General features: G+C 36.8%; 1 protein-coding gene across 3 annotated transcripts in view; it reads left to right on the top strand.

Moving 5' to 3' along the window:
• TDRD5 (tudor domain containing 5) overlaps positions 1-26,845 on the top strand; it is an 89,854-nt gene that overhangs the window by 49,414 nt on the left and 13,595 nt on the right. For 2 of the 3 annotated variants that reach the window (XM_060009729.1, XM_060009730.1), the window contains exons 8-12: positions 1,271-1,491; positions 3,791-4,003; positions 4,579-4,645; positions 15,798-15,998; positions 16,498-16,656. In XM_060009729.1, coding sequence (XP_059865712.1) covers positions 1,271-1,491; positions 3,791-4,003; positions 4,579-4,645; positions 15,798-15,998; positions 16,498-16,656 — 861 coding nt within the window. Of the gene's footprint in view, positions 1-1,270; positions 1,492-3,790; positions 4,004-4,578; positions 4,646-15,797; positions 15,999-16,497; positions 16,657-18,912; positions 19,078-26,845 lie in introns of all 3 variants that reach the window. The other variant, XM_060009728.1, reaches the window with a different exon arrangement.

The raw sequence follows: 26,845 nt of genomic DNA on the forward strand, positions 1-26,845 counted from the left end.
TCAGGCTTTTCAGTTGTCTTCGAAGATTTAACAGTTGTTTCAGGATAACATTGCTGATTCTCTGTCCATGTGTTTCAGTAGGCTTCACAACCCTCCAGGACTTTTGAGGGAAGAATTGAGGAGCTCTATTGTAGCTGGATGCCTCAGCACTGCTGCAGGTTGCCCCTGCACCTAGCCTCAGTTAGAGGGTGCTTTTATTGTTTTTCTCCTTTATTATATCTCCACACACACTTCTCCCTTTTTGTATTCTCATCTCCTATTACTTATTTTGTAGTTACTAAGGAATTAATTGCTTACTCTTCTTGCCTTCTGCCCTTTACACCTGGCTTCTTTCATGGAAGGAAAACATTTTGTTTGGAGAGCCTGTTATATTTTCTAGAGGACAGTAGAAAGGCCTGAAGGAAAATAATATATTTGAGAATGAGAGTGTTTGAGAAACCGTATTTTTGATCGGAAGACTAGTCTGAAATTTAATCCATTCTTTTTTTAAAATAAATTTATTTATTTTTGGCTGTGTTGGGTCTTCGTCACTGCGTGCGGGCTTTCTCTAGTTGCGGCGAGTGGGGGCTACTTTTCGTTGCAGTGCGCGGGCTTCTCCTTGCAGTGGCTTTTCTTGTTGCGGAGCACGGGCTCTAGGCACGCGGGCTTCAGTAGTTGTGGCACCGTGGGCTCAGTAGTTGTGGCTCACAGGCTCTAGAGCGCAGGTTCAGTATTAAGCCTTAAAAGTATAAAGTACTTAAAAATTTTGAGTATTAGTTGTGGCACAAGGGCTTAGTTGCTCCATGGCATGTTAGATCTTCCCAGACCAGGGCTCGAACCCGTGTCCCCTGCAATGGCAGGCAAATTCTTAACCACTGTGCCACCAGGGAAGCCCTGAAATTTAATCCATTCTTTAAAGTTGCCTTTGTTGGTAGAACTGGGTAGGATGAGACTCTTAGTTCAGCCTAAGTATTTGAAGTACGATGTTTTCAATTTTATATATGGCAGTTGTGTGACACACTTTTCACTCTTCACCTAATATCGTAAGACAGTACTTTTAATATTTTAATGTAGGTAAGGATCACCTAGGGAATTTTTTTAAAGGCATAATTTTGGGCCTCACTTCTAGTGAGTGAGTCTGGGCTAAAGCCTAAGAATTTTCATTTTTATTATTTGCCAGGTGATTCTGATAAAGGTGACTCATGAAATATATTTTAAGAAACGTTGTCATAGAGTTTGAAATGTTACTCAAAGATTTATAGTGGTTTCTTTGATTTTTTTTAACTTGTAGCAAGTAGAAATTAAGAAATCACAGCTCAACTTGGCAATGGCAAATCATGATATCCCACCTGATGCTGTACGGGACAAGAAATTATGCAAACTACCCCCATTAGGTACCAGTACCCTCGTGGGGGTCTTTGTGGAGTGTATCATCTCTCCTAGTCAATTCTACATCCGAATCTATAGCAGGGATTCATCAGAGTTACTTGAAGACATGATGATTGAAATGCGGTAGGAATCTGTTGTTTTCAATGTATTTTTCATGTATCTCATTCTAAGTCAGTTCTCAAACATTTTGGTCTCAGGGCTCTTAAAAATTAAGGACCAAAGAGAACTTTTGTTTATCAATATTTATCATATAGAAATTAAAACTGTAAAAAATATTGTTTAAAAATAACGATAAATTCATTTTTCTGAATATAAATAACATTTTATGAAAAATAACTTTTATGAAAATTACAATAGTGCACTCTTTTACATTTTTGCAGATCTCTAATATCTGGCATACTAGAAGAAAGTTGGATTTCAGTATCTGCTTCTGTCTTTAATTCCTTGAAATACTTTATTTTGGTGGAAGTACATGAAAACATCTGGCCTCTGACAGATACATAATTGGGAAAAGGAGTATTTTAATAGCCTTTTCAGAAAATTGTGAATACTCTTTGATAGTGCACTGAAACTTGACAAGTGGTAGTTTCTTGAAGTTAGTTTCAGTGTGGAATTTGAACTTTTCAAACTCTACTATGTTAAAATACATTTTCTGCCTTTGCACTTTGAATGGATCCAGGACTAGCTAGGTAATTGCAGGCTCCAGTCCAAAATTAAAATGTAAGACTCCTTGTTTAAAAAGTATTAAGAATTTCAAGACAGCAGTAGCTTAACATTAGAGTAAGCATAGGGAACTTCTCAGTGTGGACTCAATGGAACTGGTCCTGAATTTTACCACCATCTACGATTTTAAAACATCATGTGTTGGTCTTTTGGAAAATACTGGTTCACTGAGTTATATAGATCTTCCGGATGTTGACATGTTTCATCACACAATATATCTTTAAAAAATCACATTCATTAATAGTATCACTGATTGCATCAGAAAAGTATTAAGTATTAGGAAGCTGTCATGTTTATGGTGGTGGATGCAGCGTTGCCAAAGTCCTAATTTTCATTTGAAAGCTTTTGAATTTTATCATTGACAATAAATACTGTCAATGTTTTCCTTGAAGTGGCAAGCTTGCTTCATTTTTGAGAAAATGTGTGGCAAATATGCAAGTCTGAATAAACATAGTTTGTGAGTGACCTTTCAAGCAAAAATGGTATTCCATGAAAATAGTGTCTAGTTCATCTTCCAAGTAAAAATAAATCTATACACACACACAAAAAGCAGCTCATTCAGTTCACAACTGAAATGCAAAAGTGCTTTTCATTAAGACAACTTGGGAAGTATTTTACTTGTACTTGCATTTTGTTACAGAGAATATTGAAAAGATAGTCAGTGGTTGAGATTTAATAAACTTAATAATTTTTATTGCTTTATCAAGGACATTCTTATTTTTTTTATTTTTATTTTTTTTCGGCACGCGGGCCTCTCACCGCTGCGGCCCCTCCCGCCATGGCACACAGGCTCCGGACGTGCAGGCCCAGTGGCCATGGCCCACGGGCCCAGCCGCTCCATGGCACGTGGGATCCTCCTGGACCGGGGCACGAACCCACGTCCCCTGCATTGGCAGGCGGACTCCCAACCACTGTGCCACGAGGGAAGCCCTATCAAGGATATTCTTAAGTGAAAGTAGCCTCTTTTTTCTTTCTTTTTTATTTAATGTGAATGCATGGCAGTGAAAAATAAATGTTTACAAGTATAGTTGGATGCCACTGCCTTGATTTAGCAAAGGCACCGGGAATTTTACCCACCCTTGCTTTTACAGCATCATTGCAAATATTAACATAGTGAAAAGGGCAAATAACTATTTTCATAATAATACTAAAATATTAAAATAGCTTTGATCTTAGGAACTTTTTGAAAGGGTATCAGGGTCCCAGGGATTTGTGAACTACACTTAGAGAGCTACTGCTCTAAATTATCTTTTCTCTAGTGAAAAATCATGTCCTTTGTTAGTAAACACTATGTAAAATGTTTACATTTTCAGTTACTTTAGATTTATTCATGTACAACAAATGTCTGATTTTTACATTGGTGCCACATACAAGAATAATTTACTTTGTATCTCTCCAAAAGTTTTTTTCTAACTTTACCACATTATATACTCACCTACCACCCAAGAACACCTGGCATAATGTTACATAATAATCACTTAGTAAGTTTCTATTGGAAGAAGTTTGTTGATAAAGAGAAGGGATTTGGACAAGAAAAAGAAAATTAATTGGTATTAATAATAAGCATTACCAAATCAGAAAAAGTGAGGGTTTTTTTCTTTGCTTTTTGCCAAGACATTGCTGCTCTTGATACATCAATAAAAATGATCTTTAATTTTTTCTTTCCCTATGGGTTTCTGTGTATTATGGAATTCCGCAGGCGCTGTTATTCTAATCAGCTGGTTTCTGATCGATATGCCATGCCAGAGTATTTTATCCAACCGGGACGTCTCTGTTGTGTAAGGATTTCTGAGGATAAGTGGTGGTATCGGGTCATTATCCATCGAATTCTTGGGAAACAGGAAGTTGAAGTGTTCTATCCAGACTTTGGAAATATTGGAACTGTTCAGAAGTCCTCCCTGAGGTTCCTCAAGTGAGTTAATAAACTGAATAAGGACAACTTAAGTTTTGAGCTGTAATGCTGAAACTCTGTGGGCTTAGGATCTCTCTTCCTTTTCTCCTGCCTCTCTCCCTCCATCCTACCCTCCATTCCACCCCCTTTCATCTTAGTGCAGGTTTGGCAAATGGTCATTTGGTCATTATAATCACAGTTGGATTATAATCTCTCACGTCTTCTTTCACATGACCGTGAATCTGAATGAACCATGAGACTAAATTTCAATCTTATATTAAGAAAATCATTCTTTGGGTCATGCGAAGAGTTGCATTTATATAGCATGAAGGTTGAACTGTTCCTACCTATATTTTATTTATTTTCAGTTATACATATCCTACCTATATTTTAATTGCATGGTTTTCAAGGACTATTATGTTTTTACAAGTGTATTTCTTAGGTTACTTTAAAATGTAAGACATTAATTTTAAAATGCATGAGTAAAATACTCTGAAATGGTGTGAAAAGCTTAAATCAAGGAGTGGATAAGAGATTCCATAAAATGCAGTTTTGAAATATGATTAACTATTCATATATTTGATTATCTGTTGCAGGTGCTGCTACACCAGGCTTCCAGCTCAGGCTATCCCCTGTTCTTTGGCTTGGGTGAGACCAGTAGAGGTATGTTTGCTTGTTTCCTGTTTAATCAGCAAACATTTGATGCCAAGAACAATTCTAGGTTCTCAGAATACAAAAATAAAACATAGAATGAGCCCTCAAAGAAATCATTGTAGACAGTATGAAAGATAGGCACGTAGACAAAAATAATAGTGCTGTGTCATATTTGCTAGAAAATTTTGCAGCGTGTGGTAGAAATGCAAAAGGAAGAGCGCTCATCTCTGTTCGGGGTAATCAGAGAAGGCCCCATACTAGAGGTGGCATTTGCATGAAACTTTGAAGGAAGATTAGTTCTACAACTGGACAGACAAGAAAAGAAAGGCGTTTCAGGCAAAGGGAGAGCAGCATGAAATATCTCAAATATGAGGAATTTTAAGTGGTTCTGTTTGGCTGCATAATAGAGGATGTGCTGGAATTGGTGCATGGCAAATGATGTCAGAGAAGTAGACAGTAAACTAAGGAGGAGACCCATAGCCATGTGCAGGAGTCTGGACGCAATGTCCAGACTGGGGAGCGACTAAAGGGAACTGCCACAATCAGATATATGTTTTTTAAAGAATTCTCTAGTGGTGGGAGATGATTGGAGTGGGATGGAGCAGGAGGCATTTTCATCCATATAGATGCATTGGTTTATGTAGCTATAGTTATGCACCTAATTTTATGTTTTTTCCTCAGAACTCTTAATTATACATGCCATACACATTTATTACACCATATTTGTCTGTTTAACCTAAATAACTTATCAGTTGCTAACATATACGTGGATTATTCCTTACTTTTTTTTAATCTGAAAAACACGATAAAGAGAAAAGAAGAAGAAAAAACATTATCTGTAATGCCACCATTCAAATGCATTCAATTTAGAAATTTGATATGAGTTTTTCAGTTTAGTTTATTGGATGTTGGGGATGAGGGTTTTGTAGGGTTTTTAGGCTTATATAAAATAGTAATCATATTATTTTATATTCCATTTTCCACTCAACATTATAGCATAAATACATTTACATGTTATCGTTCTCAATTTTAATAGGTACGTAAGTAATCTAGCTAAACGTGCATTGTAGCCTGTTTAACTGTCCCTTTATTGTTAGACTAATTCAGTCCACTTCTGATTTTTGAGTATTATAAATAATTATGCAAAGTATGGTTTTTGTGCGAGTCACTACTCAGCATTGTTTTCTAGGGTGCATTTTAGCCCTGACTAGGTTTCTTTTTAGTACTTCCATCAGGGAGGTCAGGGCTAAATTTGTGATGCCAATGTCCGTTACTCTCATATCAGCCAGGTGGCTTCCATTTTTCGTTTTCTTTGCAATTTCCTTCCTAAACTGCTTCTGGCCTTAGGGCTTTTGTGCATGCTGGTCACTGAAATAACTGATTCAAAGAATTCTCATGGTTGGCTCCTTCTTGTCGTTCAAATTTAAGCCCAAATGTTATTTCCCCAAGAAGGACTTCCTTGACCAGTCAATTTAAAGTGCACTCTTCCTCTTCAGTCATTCATCATCATTTTGTTTTATCTTTTTTTTTAAAAAAAAAGTTTATTTATTTTAATTTGAGTATAATTGCTTTACACTGTTGTGCTAGTTTCTGTCGCACAGTGAAGTGAATCAGCCATAAGAATACACACATCCCCTCCCTCGTGGACCTCCCTCCTCCACCCATCCCACCCAGCTAGGCCATCACAGAGCACTGGGCTGAGCTCCCTGTGTTATACAGCAGGTTCCCACTAGCTATCTTTTACACATAGTAGTGTATGTATGTCAAAATTAATATCCCAATTCATCCCACCCTCCCCTTCGCCCACTGTGTCCACCCGTGCATTCTCTATGTCTGCCCTGCAAATAGGTTCATCTGTACCATTAATATTTCTTTCTTTCTTTCTTTATTGGCTGCATCAGGTCTTAATTGTGGCATGCGCGATCTTTAGTTGAGGCACACGGACTCTTCGTTGCAGTGTGTGGGGTTCTCTCTAGTGGTGGCGTGCGGGCACCAGAGTGTGCAGGCTCATTAGTTGCAGTATGCGGGCTCTCTAGTTGTGGTGCATGGGCTCCAGAATGTGCGGGCTCAGTAGTTGTGGCACATGGGCTCTCTAGTTTTGGCTCACGGACTCCAGAGCACATAGACTCAGTAGTTGTGGTGCACGGACTTTCTGCCCCATGGCATGTGGGATCTTAGTGCCCCAACCAGGGATCAAACTGGCATCCCCTGCCTTGCAAGACAGATTCTTAACCACTAGACCACCAGGGAAGTCCCTTGTTTTATCTTTGTAACACTATCTGGTATTATTTTAATTGTTTGTTCACATACAACATTGTAATTCCTGAGATCAGGGATATTGTCTGTCATATTTACCACTGTATCTCCAGTGCCTAGATCAATGTTTGGTGCATGGTAGGTGCTCAATAAATTTTTTTAACTGAATGTAGCTCATTCATGTCTTTATTTCTATATCTTTTTTCTGGTTTGGTGAGCTAATACTCTCATATACAAAATCTAAAGCAGGCAGAAAAGTAGAAGTCTACCCTTGGAAGTCAAACCGCAATAGGTGAGTCAGGAATTTTTCAGCTTCTTTCCTGAGGTCACTCCCCAGTCTACAGCCTTGCTGGCTTGCAGGATTAGAGGACATTGTTTGGGAATAGCAAAACAGCTAGAAGTTAGGGTGTAATACTTAAAGGGAGGGAGCCATAGAATGGGTGCATTCCAAAATCATTGTACGGATATAAAATCCGCCCAAATCCTTAGATGACAACTAAACTTTGCAAGCACTGGAGAGAACCCAGTGGCCCTAGTGAAAAGTCACTGGCTTACCTATTACTTTTCTCACCTTGTACGCCTTATTTTGAAGAGGTTTTTAATCATTCCACTATGTTATTTCAGTGATTACTCTAGGAAGTACAGCATATGTGTGTAGCAATACAAGGACATTAGGACACGAATTTCTTTAATGTCCTCTTCTGATCTATTTTTGTTTTGTAATTAACGTTATTGTTTTTAACCCCTCAAGAAAATAACTGCATATAATAATAACAAATCCATTTAGATTTAGTCACGTATTCCTCAGTCTCTTAGCTCTTCAGTCTTGCTGCTCAAACCCTCTGGGAACATTTTCTTTCTATTTGAACTGTATCTTTTAGGATTTCATTTTGTAAGGGTTTATTGATGGCAAGCTCAGTTATGTTCACCTGAAAATATCATTTTGTGCTTATTCTTGAAAGATATGTTCAGTAGGTATAGAATTCTAGGTTGGTAGTTACTATCTTCATTACGTGGAAGGTATCATTACACTGGCTTCTGGTTTCCCTTATGATATTTAAGCCAGCTGTCCATCTAATGGATGTTCCTTTGAAGGCAATATCCTTTTTGTCTGTAGCTATTTTTAAAATTTTGTATTTGTTACTTGTGTTCTTCAGCTTTTTTAAAAAGCAGGATAGATTTTTATTTTATAGATATTTGCTATCCGTATAGAAGAAAGACCTCAATAATCCAGGATATTTCTTCTTTCTTTCTTTTTTATAAATTTATATATTTATTTATTTATTTTTGGCTGCTTTGGGTCTTTGTTGCTGTGCACGGGTTTTCTCTAGCTGTGGCGAGCAGGGGCTACTCTTTGTTGCGGTGCGCAGGCTTCTCATTGCGGTGGCTTCTCTTGTTACAGAGCACAGGCTCTAGGCGCGCGGGCTTCAGTAGCTGTGGCACGCAACCTCAGTAGTTGTGGCTCACGGGCTCTCAAGCGCAGGATCAGTAGTTGTGGTACACAGGCTTAGTTGCTCCGTGTCATGTGGGATCTTAAAGGACCAGAGCTTGAACCCGTGTCCCCTGCATTGGCAGGCACATTCTTAACCACTGTGCCACCAGGGAAGCCCTAGGATATTTTTTCAAAGGACACTATGCTTTTAACAATTTCAGGATGGCATTAAAACTATCTGCTAATGAAATTGAAACTTGTAAATTTACTCTTTAGGAAACAAAATTATTTATTTGTAATTGAGGTAATGTTGATTTATAACATTATATAAGTTTCATGTGTACAACGTTATATTTCTACTTCTGGATACCCTACCACGTGTTCACTACCAAAAATTTATTTTCCATCTGTAACCGTAGTTGGCCTGACCCCCTTTACCCATTTTGCCCTCCCCGCTTCCCCTTCCCCTCTGGTAATCACTACTCTGTTCTCCATATATATGTATTTGTTTTTGTTTGGTTTGGTTTGTACATTATTTTATTTTTGTTTGTTTGTTTATTCGGGTTTTTTTGATACTCCACATCAGTGGCATCATGTGGTAGTTCTCTTTCTCTATCTGACTTATTTTACTTAGCATAAAATGCTCAAATTCCATCCATGTTGTTGCAAATGGCAAGACATTTATATATATATTTTTAAAGCTGAGCAGTATTCCATTATGTACATATATACCACATCTTCTTTACCATTCGTCTGTTGATGGGCACTTCAGTTGTTCCCATATCTTGGCTATTGTAAATAATGCCAAAGAACATGGGGGTTGAGATATCTTTTCAGATCAGTGTTTTCATATTCTTTGAATAAATACCCAGAAGTGGGATAGCTGGATCATATGATAGTTCTAATCTTAATTTTTTGAGGACTCTCCATACTGTCTTCCATAGTGGAGGTACCAATTTACATTCCCACCAACAGGTTTCCCTTTTTCTCCACATCCTTGCCACCACTTATTTCTTGCCTTTTTGATAATAGCCGTTCTGACAGGTGTGAGGTGCTATCTTATTATGGTTTTGTTTTGCATTTCCATAGTAATTAGTGATGTTGAGCATCTTTTCATGTACCTGTTGACCATACGTATGTCTTCTTTGGAAAAATGTCTATTCTGTTCCTCTGCCCTTTTTTTTTTTTTTTTTTTGCGGTACGTGGGCCTCTCGCTGTTGTGGCCTCTCCTGTTGCGGAGCACAGGCTCCGGATGCTCAGGCTCAGCGGCCATGGCCCACGGGCCCAGCCGTTCTGCAGCATGTGGGATCTTCCTGGACCAGGGATCAAACCTGTGCCCCCTGCATTCACAGGTGGATTCTTAACCACTGCACCACCAGGGAAGTCCCTATAGTTTTCAATATACAGATCTTGCACCTCTTTGGTTAAATTTATTCCTAAATGTTTTATTTTGTTGCAATTGCAAATGGGATTGTTTTCTTAATTTCTCTTTCTGCTAGGTCATTGTTAGCATACAGAAATGCAAATTTTTATATATTGATTTTGTATCCTATTACTTCACTCATTTATTATTTCTAAGAGTTTTTTGATGGAGTCTTCACTATATAAAATCATGTCATCTGCAAATAGTGACAGTTTTACCCCTTCCTTTCCAATTTGGATGCCTTTTATTTCTTTTTCTTGCCTGATTGCTCTGGCTAGGACTTCCAACACTGTGTTGAATAAAAGTGGCGAGAATGGGCATCCTGGTGTTGTTCCTGATCTTAGGGGAATAGATTTCAATTTTTTTCCTTTGAGTGTGATGTTAGCTGGGGGTTTGTTATATGTGGCCCATACTATGTTGAGGATATGTCCCTTCTGTATCCTCTTTATTGAGATTTTTTATCATAAATGGGCTTTGAATCTTGTCAAATGCCTTTTCTGCATCCCGTGAGATGATCATATGGCTTTTATCCTTCATTTTGTTAATGTGGTGTATCACATTGATTGATTTGTGAATATTGAACCATTCTTGTGTGGAATAAATCCCACTTAATCATGGAGTATGATCTTTTTGATGTACTGTTGAATTCAGTTTGCTAATATTTTGTTGAGGATTTTGCATCTATGTTCATTAGAGATAGTGGCCTGAATTTTCTTTTTTTGTGTTGTCTTTGTCTGCTTTTGGTATCAGGGTGATGTTGGCCTCTTAAAATGAGTTAGGAAATGTTCCCTTCTCTTCAGTTTTATAGAATAGTTTGAAAAGGATAGGTATTAAATCTTCTTTGACTGTTTGGTAGAATTTACCTGTGGAGCTGTCTGGTCCTGGACTTTTGTTTTTTTGGGAGCTTTTGATTACTGTTTCAGTCTCTGTGCTAGTGATCAGTCTATTCAGATTCTCTATTTCTTCCTGATTCAGTCTTGGAAGTTTGTATGATTCTAAGAATTTGTTCATTTCTTCTAGGCTGTCTAATTTGTTGGTATATAGCTGTTCATAATATTCTTTTACAATCTTGTATTTATGTGATATCTGTTGTTATTTCTGCCTTTTGTTTGATTTTATTTATCAGGACCTTCTCTCTTTTTTCTTAGTGAGTCTAGCTAACGGTTTGTCAAATTTTGTTCATGGTTTTTTTTTTTTTTTTGCGGTACGCGGGCCTCTCACTGTTGTGGCCTCTCCCACTGTGGAGCACAGGCTCCGGACGTGCAGGCTCAGCAGCCATGGCTCACGGGCCCAGCCGCTGCGCGGCATGTGGGATCTTCCCGGACCGGGGCACGAACCCGTGTCCCCTGCCTCGGCAGGCGGACTCTCAACCACTGCGTCACCAGGGAAGCCCTTGTTCATGTTTTTGAAGAACCAGCACTTAGTTCATTGATCTTTTCTACTGTCCTTTTACTCTCTATTTTATGTATTTCTGCTCTGATCTTTATTATTTCCTTCATTCTACTAACTTTGCCCTTTGTTTTTCTTTTTTTAGTTTCTTTAGCTGTAAGGTTAGATTGTTTGAGATTTTTCTTGTTTCTTAAGGGTAGGTCTATATTGCTATAAACTTCCCTCTTTGTAATGTTTTTGCTGCATCCCATAGATTTTGGTATGTTGTATTTTCATTTTCATTTGTCTTCAGGTAATTTTTTATTTCTTCTTTGATTCCTTCATTGACCCAATAGTTGTTCAGTAGCATGTTGCTCAGTTTCCATGTATTGGTGACTTTTCTAGTTTTCTTCTTGTAGTTGATTTCTAATTTCATTCCATTGTGATCAGAGAAGATACTTGATATGATTTCAGTCTTCTTAAATTTAGTGAGACTTGTTTTGCATCCCAACATACGGTTTATCCTTGAGAAAGTTTCATGTGCACTTGAGAAGAATGTATAGTCTACTGCATTTGAGTGGAATGAATGTTCTGTACAAATCTATCAAATTCATCTTGTCTGTTGTTTCATTTAAGGCCAGTGTTTCCTTGTTGACTTTCTGTCTAGATGATCTATCTATAGATGTAAGTGGGGTGTTATTAAAGTCCTCTACTATTACATGTTGCTGCCAATTTCTCTCTTTAGGTCTGTCAATAATTGTTTTATATATTTTGGTGCTCCTATATTAGGTGCAAATATATTAATCGCTGTTACGTCTCCTTGATGTGTTTTCCCCTTTATTATACTGTCCATTTTTGTCTCTTGTTACCTTTTCTGACTTGAAGTTTATTTTGCCTGATATGAGTATGGCTATATCTACTTTCTTTTGGCTGCTGTTTTCTTGGAGAATCATCTTCCATCCCTTCGCTTTGAGCCTATGTTTGTATTTAGAGCTGAGACGAGTCTCCTGGAGGGAACATTTAGTTGGGTCTTGCTTTGTAATCCATCCAGCCACTCTGTGTCTTTTGATTGGTGAATTTAGTGTATTTACATTTAGGGCAATTATTGATAGTTGGATGTTGGCTTTTTAGCTTTTGTTTTCTTGTTGCTTTAAATCTCCCATTGTTTCTTTTTTTCCCCCATTGTTTCTTTTTCCTTGTGTTTCTGTCTGCCATTTTGGTTTGGTGGTTTTCTAAAATATTTTTCTTAGCTTCCTCTTTTGCTGTTTTTTGTGTCTCTGCTCTATTTTTATGTTCTGTGTTTACCCTGAAGTTTGTATGAGACATGTCAATTAAAATAGTCCATTTTCTGCTGATAGCATCTTATATTCATTTACCTATACAAGTGCCGTCCTTTTCCTCTTCCCCTATAAAATTTGTTTTTGTTCTCTTAAATTACCCCTTTTTATGTTGTGAGTTGTTATCAGACTAAGAGAGCTATATTTGTTTTTCTGCTTTATTTTTTTTTCTCCCTTTAGATTTTATACTATTTATTATTAAAGTGTTTAAAAATCTATTCTGATAGAGAGTTGCAGTTTTCCAGTTCTGTCTTGTTATTACTTTGCTCAAAATTTTTTGTATTTTTGCCATTTTTTTTTTCTGGTTGAAGAGCTCCTTTCAACATGTTTTGTAAGGCAGGTCTAGTGTTGATGAACTCCTTCAGCTTTTGTTGGTCTGGGAAAGTCTTTGTTTCTCCTTCATATCTGAATGATAACTTTGCTGAAATAGGGTATTCATGGCTGACAGTTTTTATCTTTTAGAATTTTGAGAATGTCATTCCACTCCCTCCTGGCCTGTAGGGTTTCTGCTGAGAATCTACTGGTAGCCTAATGGGGGCTCCTTTGTAGGTCACCATCCTTTTTTCCCTGGCTGCCTTTAAAATTCTTTGTCATTGACTTTTGACAATTTTAATATTATGTCTTGGAGGAGGTCTTTTTGCATAGGGGTAATTAGATATTCTCTTAGCTTCATGGGCTTGTATATCCAGTTTCTTCCCCAGGTTTGTATTATTTCTTTAAATAATCTCTCTGCTGTCTTTTCCCTCTGTTCTCCTTCTGGGATGCTCATTATCCTAATGTTGCCTGTCCTTAAAGAGTTGGAGAGCTCTTGTAGGATTTCCTCATTTTAAATATCTTCCCTTTCCTCTTCTACTTGTATCATTTCTAGATTTCTATCTTCAAGCTCACTAATTTTCTCTTCCATATGGTCTGCTCTAGTCCCAGACTAATATATTCTTCATCTCATTTATTGAGTTCTTCAGCTCCAGAATTTCTGTTTGGTGCTTTTTTAAAGTTTCAGTCTCTTCGGTAAAGTATTCCTTCTGTTCATTCATTTTATTCCTGAGCTCATTAAACTGCCTTTCTGAGTTTTCTTTTAGCTCATTGAATTTCTTCACAACAGCTATTTTGCATTCGCTATCAGTTAAATTGGAACATTCCATAACTTTGGTTTCTGGAGAATTGTCATTGTCTTTTTGTGGTACCATGTCACTGTGGCCCTTCATGTTGTTTGATGAAGTGTTCTTGAGCCAGTGCATTTAATATTAAATGACAGGTTAGGAGTTAAATTCCCTCCGGTAGGTGGCACCATCACACAAGTTTTCGGTTTCTCTTCCTTGAGCTGCCTCTGGTCATATTTGAGAGTTAGCACTTTTCAGCCTCCACCTACCCTGTAATAGGTGTGGCTCTATGCCTTCTTTGTTGCTTTTTGTGCCACCAGGGTCGTTGCTGCCATGCTTCTGCCAGAGCCGCTGTCGTCACCAGGACGGTTGGCTCTTTCCTTGTGTCTGGGATCCCTTGAGACACAGGATCTTCTGTGGGGGAAGGGGGATGGGGAGGAGGGGTCATGGGCGCCTCAGATGCTGGAGGGACAGGGTCGCGGGCCCCACTGCCGCTGCTCCCCACTTGCCTGTGGTCATGGGTGCCGGGAGTGGTCAGGTGGCCACAGTGTGTGCACCACCTTCCCTGCTGCTACTGGGTTCTCTGAAGCTATGGGCTCCGCTGCCTCAGTTGGAGGGCCAGGATTGCAGGCACGGGCTCTGAGGTTCCCTTGCCCCCACTGTGCGTTCCAGTACACCCAGCTTTGGGTGTGTAGATGTGTGGAATTCTCCAGTGCCCTATTGTGTTGGGCGGAGACACCTTTGTTGAGTTGTGGATGTTTCATTGAATGTAGATTGAAAGGGGAAGACAAAGGTAGTTTTTCCACTCTAACATGTTTCTGAAGTCTGAAAACCGTGTTCTTCAGTTTTAATATGATTATGTGTGGATTTATTCTTATTTATCCTACTTTGTGGTACATTGGACTTTTTATCTGTGCATTGTTACTTTTCATTAAATCTGGCTAATTCCCAGCCATTATCTCTTCAATTATTGTCATTTCCCCATATTCATATTTATATTCCCTCTCTCTCTCTGTTTCTGCCTCTCTTTTTCTAGAATAATTAAAAGTATGTTAAACCTTCTCAATTTACCTTCCATATCTTTTAACCTCTCTTCTGTATGTTACATATTTCTGTCTTCTGTGTTGCATTCTGGGTAACTTTTCCAAATCACCTTCCACTTTACTGATACACTCTTTAATTCTACCTAATCTGCTATTGAATAAACCTATTAAGTTTTTAATTTTGGTTATTATATTGTTACTTTCTAAAAGTTCTCTTGGTTCTTTAATTCTGCTAGATCAATTTTAAATAGATTGCAGGTCTCCGCAGAAGCTTTCAAATTAATTTTGTTTTTTTATTTTAAGCATAGTATGTTAGTTCTTTTATAATTCATCTGGAAATTCAAATATCTAAAGTTTTTGAGGTTTCGTATTAGTTATGTTGTTTCTCGTTGTTCTTCCTTGTGATTCATTGTCTCTTTATATGCTTTTTATCTTTGTCTGTGTACTGCTCATTGACTTGTAAAAATTTTTGTAAAAATGGTTGAATACAGATTGAGATTGCCTACCTCCAGAGAGATTTACATTCGCTTCTGCCAGGTATCTAGCAGTACGACCAGTCTGGAGCCATGTTAATTTAAATGAACAACCTGAGGATTTGTGTATCACCCAGGTGATGTGAAAATTGAGCTGCAAATCCATGTGAAGGCTAGTTTATTTCTTTTCCTCCTTATCCTGAGCATGAACCCCTAGGGACTCCCTTCTCTGGGTGGTTACTGGCTTTGATTTCTGTCCTCTTTGACCTGTGAGACCATCAAAACCGAAGTGAAGATTTGCCTGGATTAGCACATACCCTGAAGGCAAAAATAGTTCCCACTTTCCCTTTAATTTTGGCCTGATAATTTGTTACACTTTTGTCAGTTCTTTGATGCTTTGGGGACATATTTAAAAAATATTTTATCTAGAATATTTAGTTTCTGTAGGAGGGTTGTTCCAATAATCTAACTCAAACATTTCCAAACATGAAAGTTTTTCATCACATTAAAATAAATTTTTTCCCATTATCCCATTTTCATCATTTTTCCTTTATTCTGACTTTTCTCATCCCCAAATCATAAATATCCTCAAATGTGTTATTTTAGTATTTTCATGCTTTGATTTTCCCACTAAAATCTCTAGTTCATTAGGAATTCATTTTTGTATATGTTTTTTATAATTCATGTTTGCATCTGTCATCTGAATCTCATATCTTGTTTGTGTTTCAGGAACATTGGACATCCGGAGCTATTTTGCAGTTCCAGAAGTTGTGTGGTTTGAAGCCATTAGTGGGGGTAGTGGATGAATATGTAGATGGAATCCTTAACATTTTTCTGTGTGATACGTCCTCACATGAAGACATCTATTTCCATCATGTCTTGAGAACAGAGGGCCATGCTATTGTATGCCAAGAAAATGTTCCTTCTAAGGTGGAGCAGTCTGGATGTATTTTGTAATGTATTGTATTTAATCTCAACAGTGTAAGGTGTAAGAGAATTTAATACTGAAGGTTATTTGATTTATTCTTTAGTGATATCTGTGAGATTCCTGCCTTCTTAATGCAGAGCACTTTCTTAATTTTCACATGATCACAAAAAACTACGTTTGCCTTATTTTCCTTTAGAATATACTTTTATTTTAAATAATTGATTGAGGATTCTGTCTTACCCCCAATTATTTAATTTTCTGAAGTTTTCTTAGAGAAGTGCAACAGTCTCTTATTTTGTAATTATTGATAGCAGTGTCTACATTTTCATTAATATTGATGTTGATAATTTTTGTGGCTAGCAAAAACTATCACTATAGAAAAAAATCTGACTTAAATTTTAGAAGATAATGCATTTCCACAACATTTGAAAATTATGAAGTGCTAACTTTTTCACTTTTTCTCTGAGAAACTAAATTTCCTTCGTATTTTTTTAATCCTAGGGTTTCAGAGACCTCAACCCTTTAACTTTATACACTAAATCCAGTGTAGGGCCAGAGGACATTGTCCTGACAGAACTGGGTTTTCCTTCCCAGCAGCACTATTTTAATGAAGATCGAGAGATAAATCCACAATCAAAAGAGAGAGAGTTATATACCATGGTAAGAGGTTTTTGCAAACATCATCATATTCTTTTTATTATTGTTAATACTTAATGAGTACTTACTATATGCCAAACACTATAAAAGGCACTTTAAATATATTATTTAATACTTATAAAATCCCTGTGATGTAGTGACTATAATTAACCTTATTTTACTGATGACAAAACTGAGGCATTCCTAACCTAGGAGAGTTTGGAAACTATGCAGTAATCTTAACAGTTATCTTGTCTCTCATCATTTGCTGGTTTAAACCTTTACTTCAGCCATGCTTTTCCTGTATGATTTCTCTCATACACTGAATTCCACTGCTGCCTTGCTGCAGTTGTGACCTTACCTGCACTGACCCAAATGCTGTTCTTCCCTGTACACTCCTTAGATTCTTCTTGAAGTATTCTCATTTCTTACTTTCTCTGTAAACCTTGTGGCAACTCCTACCCACAGTAATAATAATATTATGTATTATTCCATCCCACAGTACCAATAATAAAAAAAAATAACCGACACTTATTGAACTCATACTGCACGGCAGGCACTGTTCTAAGTACTTGCATGTACTAGTTAATTTAATCTTCACAACCACTTTACCAGATTGGTGCTTTAAGATCCCTATTTTAGATATAAGTAAAGTGAAGCACATTAGTAAGTAATAAGTTAAATGATTTTTCAACAAATGAGCAGATAAATAGACATGTCCTCTGAGTCTCATATTCCTCATGGCAACAAATACTGGGCTAAGAATATAGATTGGGTTCACTTTGAGAGCCCAAAATTTATTTTTTTGGACACAGCAAAGCTTTTGTCTTTGAATAAAATATGAAAATATTATTTTATGTAAGTATGTTTTATATATCTGACTTTTTAAATTATAGGGATGATGTTATTTTTTTAGTGGACTTTTACTATTAGAAAAGATAAAAAGGAAAGGCTACTTTGCTGTACACCTGAAACTAGCACAACATTGTAAATCAACTATATTTCAATAAAAGAATTTTTTAAAAGGCCATTTGACTACTGAGAGATTAACCTACTCTGAAAAATATGTATGAATGTTTACTGCCGCATGTTTAAAATGATGTCAACATTTTAGATTTCATTTTAGTTTAAAATTAGTGGACTTCCCTGGTGGCACAGTGGTTAGGAATCCAACTGCCAATGCAGGGGACACGGGTTTGAGCCCTGGTCCGGGAAGATCCCACATGCCACAGAGCAACTAAGCCCATGCGCCACAACTACTGAGCCTGCACTCTAGAGCCCACGAGCCACAACTACTGAGCCTGTGCGCAACAACTACTGAAGCCCGTGCGCCTGGAGCCCATGCTCCACAACAAGAGAAGCCACTGCAATGAGGAGCCCACACACTGCTACGAATGGTAGCCTCCACTTGCCACAACTAGAGAAAGCCCATGCACAGCAGTGAAGACCCAATGCAGCCAACGAAGACCCAATGCAGCCAAAAATAAATAAATTAATTTATTAAAAAATAATAATAAAATAAAATTAGTTAAAATTAATTGGGCTTGTTTGGCTTTCTGAAACCTGAATTTTTGCTAGTTGTTACTTGATTAGAACAGTTATATTTCCTGATTCTTAAATAGTGAGTTGAATTCAACCTTAAAAGTTTTTAGAATATCTTATCATCACTGTTTGATGTCTTTAAATAATCATAGTTCAGTCCTGAAAATGAAATAAGGCCATCTTTTCTGCAAAAAAGATAAGGTCCAAAGCTCCTCTATCCTATCCCAGCCTATATTTTAACATATCAAGACTCCCATATGCTACACACACAGATACACACACATACACCTACCTCTATACACCGAGTTCCCTGTAATTCCTACTCTTCTTTTAGGCATCCTAACAATTTGTGTTATCTCCTTTAATTCGCAGACATCCTCCTTCCCCAGTGATATTTTGGTCATATCTCTGTGTTGGCTGTACACTGAAGGTTGTGCTGTGATTATCTGATTGTGTGTCTTCATTGCTATATTTTGAGTTCCTTTAGAGCTGAGACCTGTTGCATTCATCTTTATATCCACAGAGCTACCATGTACACATTATGTAATCTGTACTCCATAAATGTTTTTCGGCCTGAACTAGTTTAGTAGGATGGGAAGACCTAGGGTCATGCATAAAGTTAGAAAATAATACGGCATATGCATGAACCATAGCAAAAAATTCCCCTCAGAATTTATAGGCAAGTAGATTTTAGAAATAGTATAGAAAATAAAATAATTTCTCTTTCCTATCTACTAGCAACATATTAATGATGAAAAGGCTTTCAGTCACCTTAAGTCAATCACCTCAAAGCAGCCGTTAAAGGATTCTGAATTCAGTTCTTTGAAAACCCAAGAGAAGAGCTGTGAAGACGATCCAAAGTGTTCCATCTCCGAGCTACAAGATCTGAAGGAAGAAAATGAGGTAGGAGAAGGGAAGGTAGTTTTTTTAAATGTAATTATTGTAATGTAATTAATTCATAAGTGAAGGGTACTGGAATAACATAGCTCTTTAAACCCTACTGCTCCAGTGCCATCAGAGCATCTCCCACAGATGAATTACAAATTCTTCAACAGTCACCAGGACCAAAGTTGCAGCAATATAGCCTTGATCACAAAAAAAGAAACGCCATTATTTGACTTCGATGTGTTTTACTATCCCATCGCTCTGGACAGTCTTCAAGAATTATGCAGTGAATGGAAACTAGTATTGAGGAACGGTATTAAGAAAACCCATCAGGAAAAATGTTGACAACTTTTTTGAAGGATATACTTTATTTTAATCAAATGTTTATGTATTCACAGCTTTAAAAAAAACAAACAAATGTTTGTGTACACACAGCTTAGAGTTCCCTATAACCCCTTCCCCTACATTTCCTATTTCACCGAGCAACCATTTTCATCTCTTTTAGCTGCTTTTTTTGGAATTTACCTCGATTTCTTTCATTAAATAGCATGCTTATGTTATTTCCTGATTCTTCAGTTTTAAGTATGTATGCCCTTCTTCCTACTAGAGATGAGGGTTTAGTTCTCTTTCATCCCTCTCCCCCACCACAAAAATATCCTTTCTGTTCCCCCACCATCATCTTACTAATATAGTTATATCAAACTTTCCATTAGATCACCATTCAATATTTTATTGCTATGACTCTGTAAATGCTATTTACAGCCAAGAGTATGTTATGGCAAGTTTTCCTTTCCTGCATAACTTTTATTTTCTCTGGTGTTAATATTTCTTTCTCTTTAAATCAACATACAGTACACAATTGACTTTGTATTCGGAGTACTGTCCTATCAATACACGTATAGATTTATGTAACCACCCCCACAATCAGGATGCAGAATGCTTCCATCATCTGAAAAAGCTCCCTGGTGCTACCCCTTTATAATTACATCTCCCCAAATCCCTAACGCCCTAGCAACCATTTATGTTTTCTGTCACTGTAGTTTTACCTTTTCAGAACTATCATATAAGTGGAATTATACGGTATGTAACTTCCCAATAGGGGTTTCTTTGATTCAGCATAGTACCTTCATCCAAATTGTTGCATGTGTCAATAGTTCGTTTCTTTTGATGATGACTAGTATTTTATTGTATGGATGTACCACAGTTTGTATATCCATTCATGCACTGAAGGACATTTTGGTTATTTCAGGTTTTGGTAATTATGAATAGAGCTTCTATAAATATTTGTGTACAGGTTTTTTATAAACATAATCAGGAGTAGGATTGCTGGTTTATGTGGTCAAACTGTTTTCCAGACTGGGTATACCATTTTGCATTCCCACCAGCAGTGTGTGAGTTCCAGTTGCTCCATATCTTATCAGCACTTGATATTGTCAGTAATTTTTATTTTTAGCCATTCTCATAGGTGTGTAGTAGTATCCCAGTGTGGTTTTACTCTGCATTTCCCTAATGACTATGATGCTGACCATCTTATCAGGTGCTTATTTGCCATCCACATGTATTTCTTGGTGAAATGCCTATTAAAGTCTTTTGCCCATTTTTTTATTGTTTCTTTTTTTTCTTACTGTTGGGTTTTTGTTCTGGATATGTTCTGGATAGCCCTTTGTCAGTTTTGCGATTTTCAAATATTTTCTCCCACTTGTAGCTTCATTCTCTTAATGGTGCCTTTCATACAGGAAAGGTTTTTAATTTTGAGAAAGTTCAGTTTATCAGGTTTTTTCTTTTATGTACAGTGTTTTCAGTGTCAAGACATCTTGACTTAATTTTACTATAAGGTGTGAGATTTAGGTTAAGTTTCATTTTATTGCATATGGATGTCCAGTTGTTCTAGTGCTATTTGTTGAGAAGACTATGCTTTGTCCATTGAATTGTCTTTGTAGACCTTCCAAAAATCAAATGTCCATATTTGTGTGAGACTATTCCTAGACTTTATTTTGCTCCATTGATCTGTCTGTTCCTTTGCCAGTAGCATACTGTCTTGATTACTGTAGATTCATACCTCTTAAAATTAGGTAGTATGATTCCTCCTACTTTACTCTTTTTCAAAATTATTTTTAATATTATGGTTCCTTTTCCTTTCCATTTAAATTTTAGAATCAACTTATCTGTATCTGGGATTTTTATTGGAATTGCATTAAATCTGTAGGTAAATTTGAGGAGAATTAACATCTTTAATCTGTGAGCACAGTATATACATTTATTTAGGTTTTCTTTTATTCCTTTATCAAGGTGTTATAGTTTTTAATATACAGAACATGTTTTGTTATCTTTAGGTATTTAAAGCTAACAAAGATTAAGCTAACTTAGGTAATACTTACCTAATTATTTAATTTACTTTGGGAGCAATTATAAATGATATCTTTTTATTCCAGTTTCTATATTTTCATTGTTAGTATGTAGAAATTGATTTTTGTGTTTTAAGCTTGTATGGTGTGAACTAGCTAAATTCATTTATTAGTTCTAGGAGGTGTTTTGTAGATTTCTTTGGGATTTTCTACATAGACAATAGTGTTGTCTGCTAATTGGGACAGCTTTATTTTTTCCTTTCCAATCTATGTGTCTTTATCTTCCTTCCTGCCTTATTATTGCACTGGCTAGAATTTCAGACACGATGTTGAACAGGAGTTGTGAGAGAGGATGTCTTTGTTATCCTGATGAAAAGTTTTATCATGTATGCATGGATGTGAATTTTGTTAAATGATTTTTTTGCATATGTTGATATCATGTTTTCTCCTTTATTGTATTAATATGGTATATTACATTAATTGATCTTTAAATATTGGATTAAACTGGCTTTCCTGGGATAAACCCCATTTGGTCATGGTGTATTATTCTTTTTATACACCATGGATTCCATTTGCTAATGTTTTGTTGAATATTGTTATGTCTATTTCCATGAAGGATATTGGTCTGTAGTTTTCTTGTACTATCTTTGTATGGTTTTAGTACCAGGGTAATGCTGGCCTCATAAAATGAGTCTAGAGGCATTTCTTCCTTTTCTGTTTTCTGGAAAAGATAATGTTGAATTAGTTTTATTTCTTTTTTTATTTTTTAATTGACATTTTTATTGTGGTTACTAAAAGATTCATGTGCAGCTATAGGGAATAATACAGAAAGATCTCATGTAATCTTTACCCACTTCCCCCAGTGGTCACATTTTACAAAATTGTAGTACAGTGTCACAATCAGGATATTGACATTGATGCAATCCACCAATCTTGTTCAGATTTCTCCAGTTTTACTTGTACTTATTTGTGTGTGTGTGTGTGTGTGTGTGTGTGTGTGTGTGTGTGTATGTATACTTAGTTCTCTACAGTATTAACACATGCAGGTTCATGTATGCAACAGCACAGTCAAGATACTGATAATTCTGTCATCACGATGGTCTCTGTGTTGCCCCTTTTTCCATCCACCCACTCCCTCCCACCACCCCTCTCCCCACTAATTGGTTCTCCATTTATAAAATTTTGTCATTTAAAAATGCTATGTAAGGGCTTCCCTGGTGGTGCAGTAGTTGAGCGTCTGCCTGCTGATGCAGGGGACGTGGGTTCGTGCCCTGGTCTGGGAGGATCCCACATACCGTGGAGCAGCTGGGCCCGTGAGCCATGGCCGCTGAGCCTGCGCGTCTGGAGCCTGTGCTCCGCAATGGGAGAGGCCACAGCAGTGGGAGGCCCGTGTACTGCAAAAAAAAAAAAATGCTATGTAAAATCATATAGTATGTAACCCTTTGAAATTGGCTATTTTCACACAGTATAATTCAAGTAATTGCATGTATCAATAGTTAGATCTTTTCATTGTTGAGTAGTATTCCATGGCATGCACGTGTCATAGTTTGTTTCATCATTGACCTGTTAAAGGACATTTGGGCTATTTCTAGTTTTTCGCTATTACAGATGAAGCTGCTATGAATGTCTGTACACAGGTTTTTGTGTGGACATAAGTTCTCTGGAATAAATGTCCAGGAGCACAATTGTTGAGTTGTATGGTAATTACAAGTTTAGTGCTTCATCAGTGATATTGGCCTGTAATTTTCTTTTTTTGTGGTGTCTTTGTCGGTTTTTGGTATCAGGGTGATGCTGACCTCATAGAATTAATTCAGAAGCATTCCTTCCTCTTCAATTTTTTGGAATAATTTGAGAAGGATAGGTTTTAATTCTTCTTTAAATGTTTGGTAAAATTCACCTGTGAAGCCATCTGGTCCTGGACTTTTATTTGTTGGGAGTTTTTTTTTAATTACCGAGTCAATTTCATTACTAGTAATAGGTCTGTTGAGATTTTCTATTTCTTCCTGATTCAGTCTTAGAAGATTGCATGTTTCTAGGAATTTATCCATTTCTTCTTGGTTGTCCAATTTGTTGGTGAATAATTGTTCTTAGTAGTCTTGTATGATTGTATTTCTGGGGTATCAGTTGTAACTTCTCCTCTTTCATTTCTTTTTTTTTTTTTTTACATCTTTATTGGGGTATAATTGCTTTACAGTGGTGTGTTAATTTCTGCTTTATAACAAAGTGAATCAGTTATACATATGTTCCCATATCTCTTCCCTCTTGCGTCTCCCTCCCTCCCACCCTCCCTATCCCACCCCTCCAGGCAGTCACAAAGCAGTCCTCTTTCATTTCTGACTCTGTTTATTTGGGCCCACTCTTTTTCTTGGTGAGTCTGGCTAAAGGTTTATCAATTTTGTTTATCTTTTCAAAGAACCAGCTCTTAGTTTCATTGATCTTTTCTATTGTTGTTTTAGTCTCCCTTTCATTTATTTCTACAATATTTTGATCTTTATTATTTCCTTCCTTCTACTAACTTTGGGTTTTGTTTGTTTCTCTTTTTCTAGTTCCTGTAGATATAAGGTTATATTGTATATTTGAGATGTTTCTTGTTTCCTTGTTTGTATTGTTATAAACTTCCCTTTTAGAACTGCTTTTGCTGCATCCCATAGATTTTTTAGAGCATTATGTTCCCATTTTCATTTCTCTCCAGGTATTTTTTAAATTTCCTCTTTGATTTCTTCAGTGACCCATTTTTGATTAGTAGCATATTGTTTAGCCTCCATGTGTTGGTGGTTTTTTTTGCAGCTTTTTCTTGTAGTTGACTTCCATAGTCTCATACCATTGTGGTCAGAAAATGCTTAATATGATGTCAGTCTTCTTAAATTTATTGAGACTTGTTTTGTGGCCTAGCATGTGATCCATCCTGCAGAATGTTCCATGTGCACATCCAAAGAATGTGATTTTGCTGCTTTTGGATGGAATAGTCTGTATATCTCTATTAAGTCCAATTGGTCTGTGTCATCTAAGGCCATTGTTTCCTTATTAATTTTTCTATCTGGATGATCTGTCCATTGATGTAAGTGGAGTGTTAAAGTCCCCTACTATTATTATTTATAATAAAATCCATTATGTTTATTAATATTTGCTTTATGTATTTATGTGCTCCAGTGTTGGGTGTGTATATATTTACAATTGTAACATCTTCTTGTTAGATTAATCTCTTTATCATTATGTAATATCCTTCTTTGTCTCTTGTTACAGTCTTTGTTTTAAGTCTATTTTGTCTGATATAAGTATTGCTAACCTAGCTTTCTTTTCATTTCCATTTGCATGGAATATCTTTTTTCCATCCCCTCCCTTTCAGTCTGTGTGTGTCTTTAGATCTGATGTGAGTCTCTTGTAGGCAGCATTTAGATGGGTCTTTTTTTTTTTTTTAAATCCATTCAGCCACTCTGCGTCTTTTGATTGGAGCATTTAGTCCATTTACATTTAAAGTGGTTATTGATAGATATATACTTATTGGCATTTTGTTGATCGGTTCTGGTAGTTCTTTTTGTTCCTTTCTTCTTTTGCTCATTTCTCTTGTGATTTGATGACTGCCTTTAGTGTTATGTTTGGATTCCTTTCTCTTTGTGTATATCTATTATAGAGTTTTGGTTTGGGGTTACCATGAGGTTTATATATAACTAACTCTCCCCCTTTTCCTCCCTCCCTATCCCCCTCTTTCTCTCTGTATATGTGTGTGTATATGTATATATATATATACACACACACATATATGTAAAGTTTTAAAAGCATATATATATAGTTATTTTAAGTTGATGATCTCAAGTTCAAACACACTGTAACAACCCTGCAGTTTTACTCCCTCCCCCTACCTCACATATAGTGTTTTTTGACATCATATTTTACATCTTTCTGTTTTATGTACCTCTTAACTACTTATTGTGGTTATAGATTATTTTACTACTTTTATCTTTTAACCTTCCTATTAGCTTTATAAGTAGTTGATCTACTACCTTTACTGTTTTTTTGCTTTTACCAATGAGATTTTCCTTTTATAATTTTTATATGTCTAGCTGTGGTCTTTTCTGCTTAGAGAAGTCCCTTTAACATTTCTTGTAAAACTGATGCTGAACTCTTTTGGCTTTTGCTTGTCTTTAAAACTCGTTATCTCTCCTTCAAATCTGAATTATAGCCTTACTGGATAGAGTATTCTTGGTTGTAGACATATATCATGCCACTCCCTTCTGGCCTGCAAAGTTTCTGCTGAGAAGTCAGCTGATAGTCTTATGGGAGTTCTCTTATATGTAACTAGTTGCTTTTCTCTCTCTGCTTTTAAGGTTCTCTCTTTATCTTTAATTTCTGTCATTTTAATTATAATGTGTGTTGATATGGACCTCTAGGTTCATCTTGTTTGGGACTCTTTGTGATTACTGGACCTGGATATCTGTTTCCTTTCCCAAATTAGGGAAGTTTTCAGCTATTTACATCTTCAGGTAAGTTCTCTGCCCCTTTCTCTCTCTTTCTTCTCTTTCTAGGACCCCTGTATAATGTGAATGTTAGCATGCTTGATGCCCCAGAGGTCTCTTATTAAACTATCCTCATTTTTAAAAATTATTTTTTCTGTTCAGTTTGTGTAATTTCCACTACTCTGTCTTCCAGTTTGCTGATATGTTCCTCTGTATCATATAATCTACCGTTGATATTCCAGTGTAGTTTTTATTTCCGTTATTGTATTCTTCAGCTCTGTTTGGGTCTTCTTTATATTTTATAATTCTTTGTTAAACTTCTCACTGTGTTCATCCATTCTTCTTCTGCATTTGTTGAGCATACTTATGATCATTACCTTAAACTCTTTATTAGGTAAATTGCTTATATCCACTTCACTTAGTTCCTTTCCTAGGGTTTTGTCTTATTCGTTCATGTGGAACATATTCCTCTTTTTCATTTTGCCTAATTCTCTGTGTTTATATCTAAGTATTGGGTTAGTTTGTTCCATATCCTGCTCTTGGAAAGTGGCCTTATATAGGAGACGTCATGTGGGGCCCAGCAGCACACTCCCCTTTGGTCACCAGAACTATATTCTATAGGGATGCCCCCATGTGGGCTACATGGGCCCTTCTGTTGTGACTGGGCCCACTACTGTGGGTGCACTGGTAGTCAAGGCTGGCTCTCAGCCTGGTTGGTCGCCAGGCTCTGCCTTGTGTGGTGGCTTGGGCCAGGTTCTGGGTCGTCTGGTTCTGCGGTGCCAGTCTGCTGGTGGTGGAGCTGGTTTCCAGCACAGCTGGCTGCATGGTTCTGGGTGTCCCAGGGCTGGTTCCAGCCTGCAGGTGGAAAGGGTTAGGTCCAGGCACAACAATCTGAATTTTAATTAGTATGTTTAGTTCATTTACATTTAATAAAATTATTAATATGTTTTGATTTTAGGTCTACCATTTTATTATTTTTCTATTCAT

Source organism: Delphinus delphis, chromosome 1 (genome assembly GCF_949987515.2).
Source record: "Delphinus delphis chromosome 1, mDelDel1.2, whole genome shotgun sequence".
NCBI classification, from domain to species: Eukaryota; Metazoa; Chordata; class Mammalia; order Artiodactyla; family Delphinidae; genus Delphinus; species Delphinus delphis.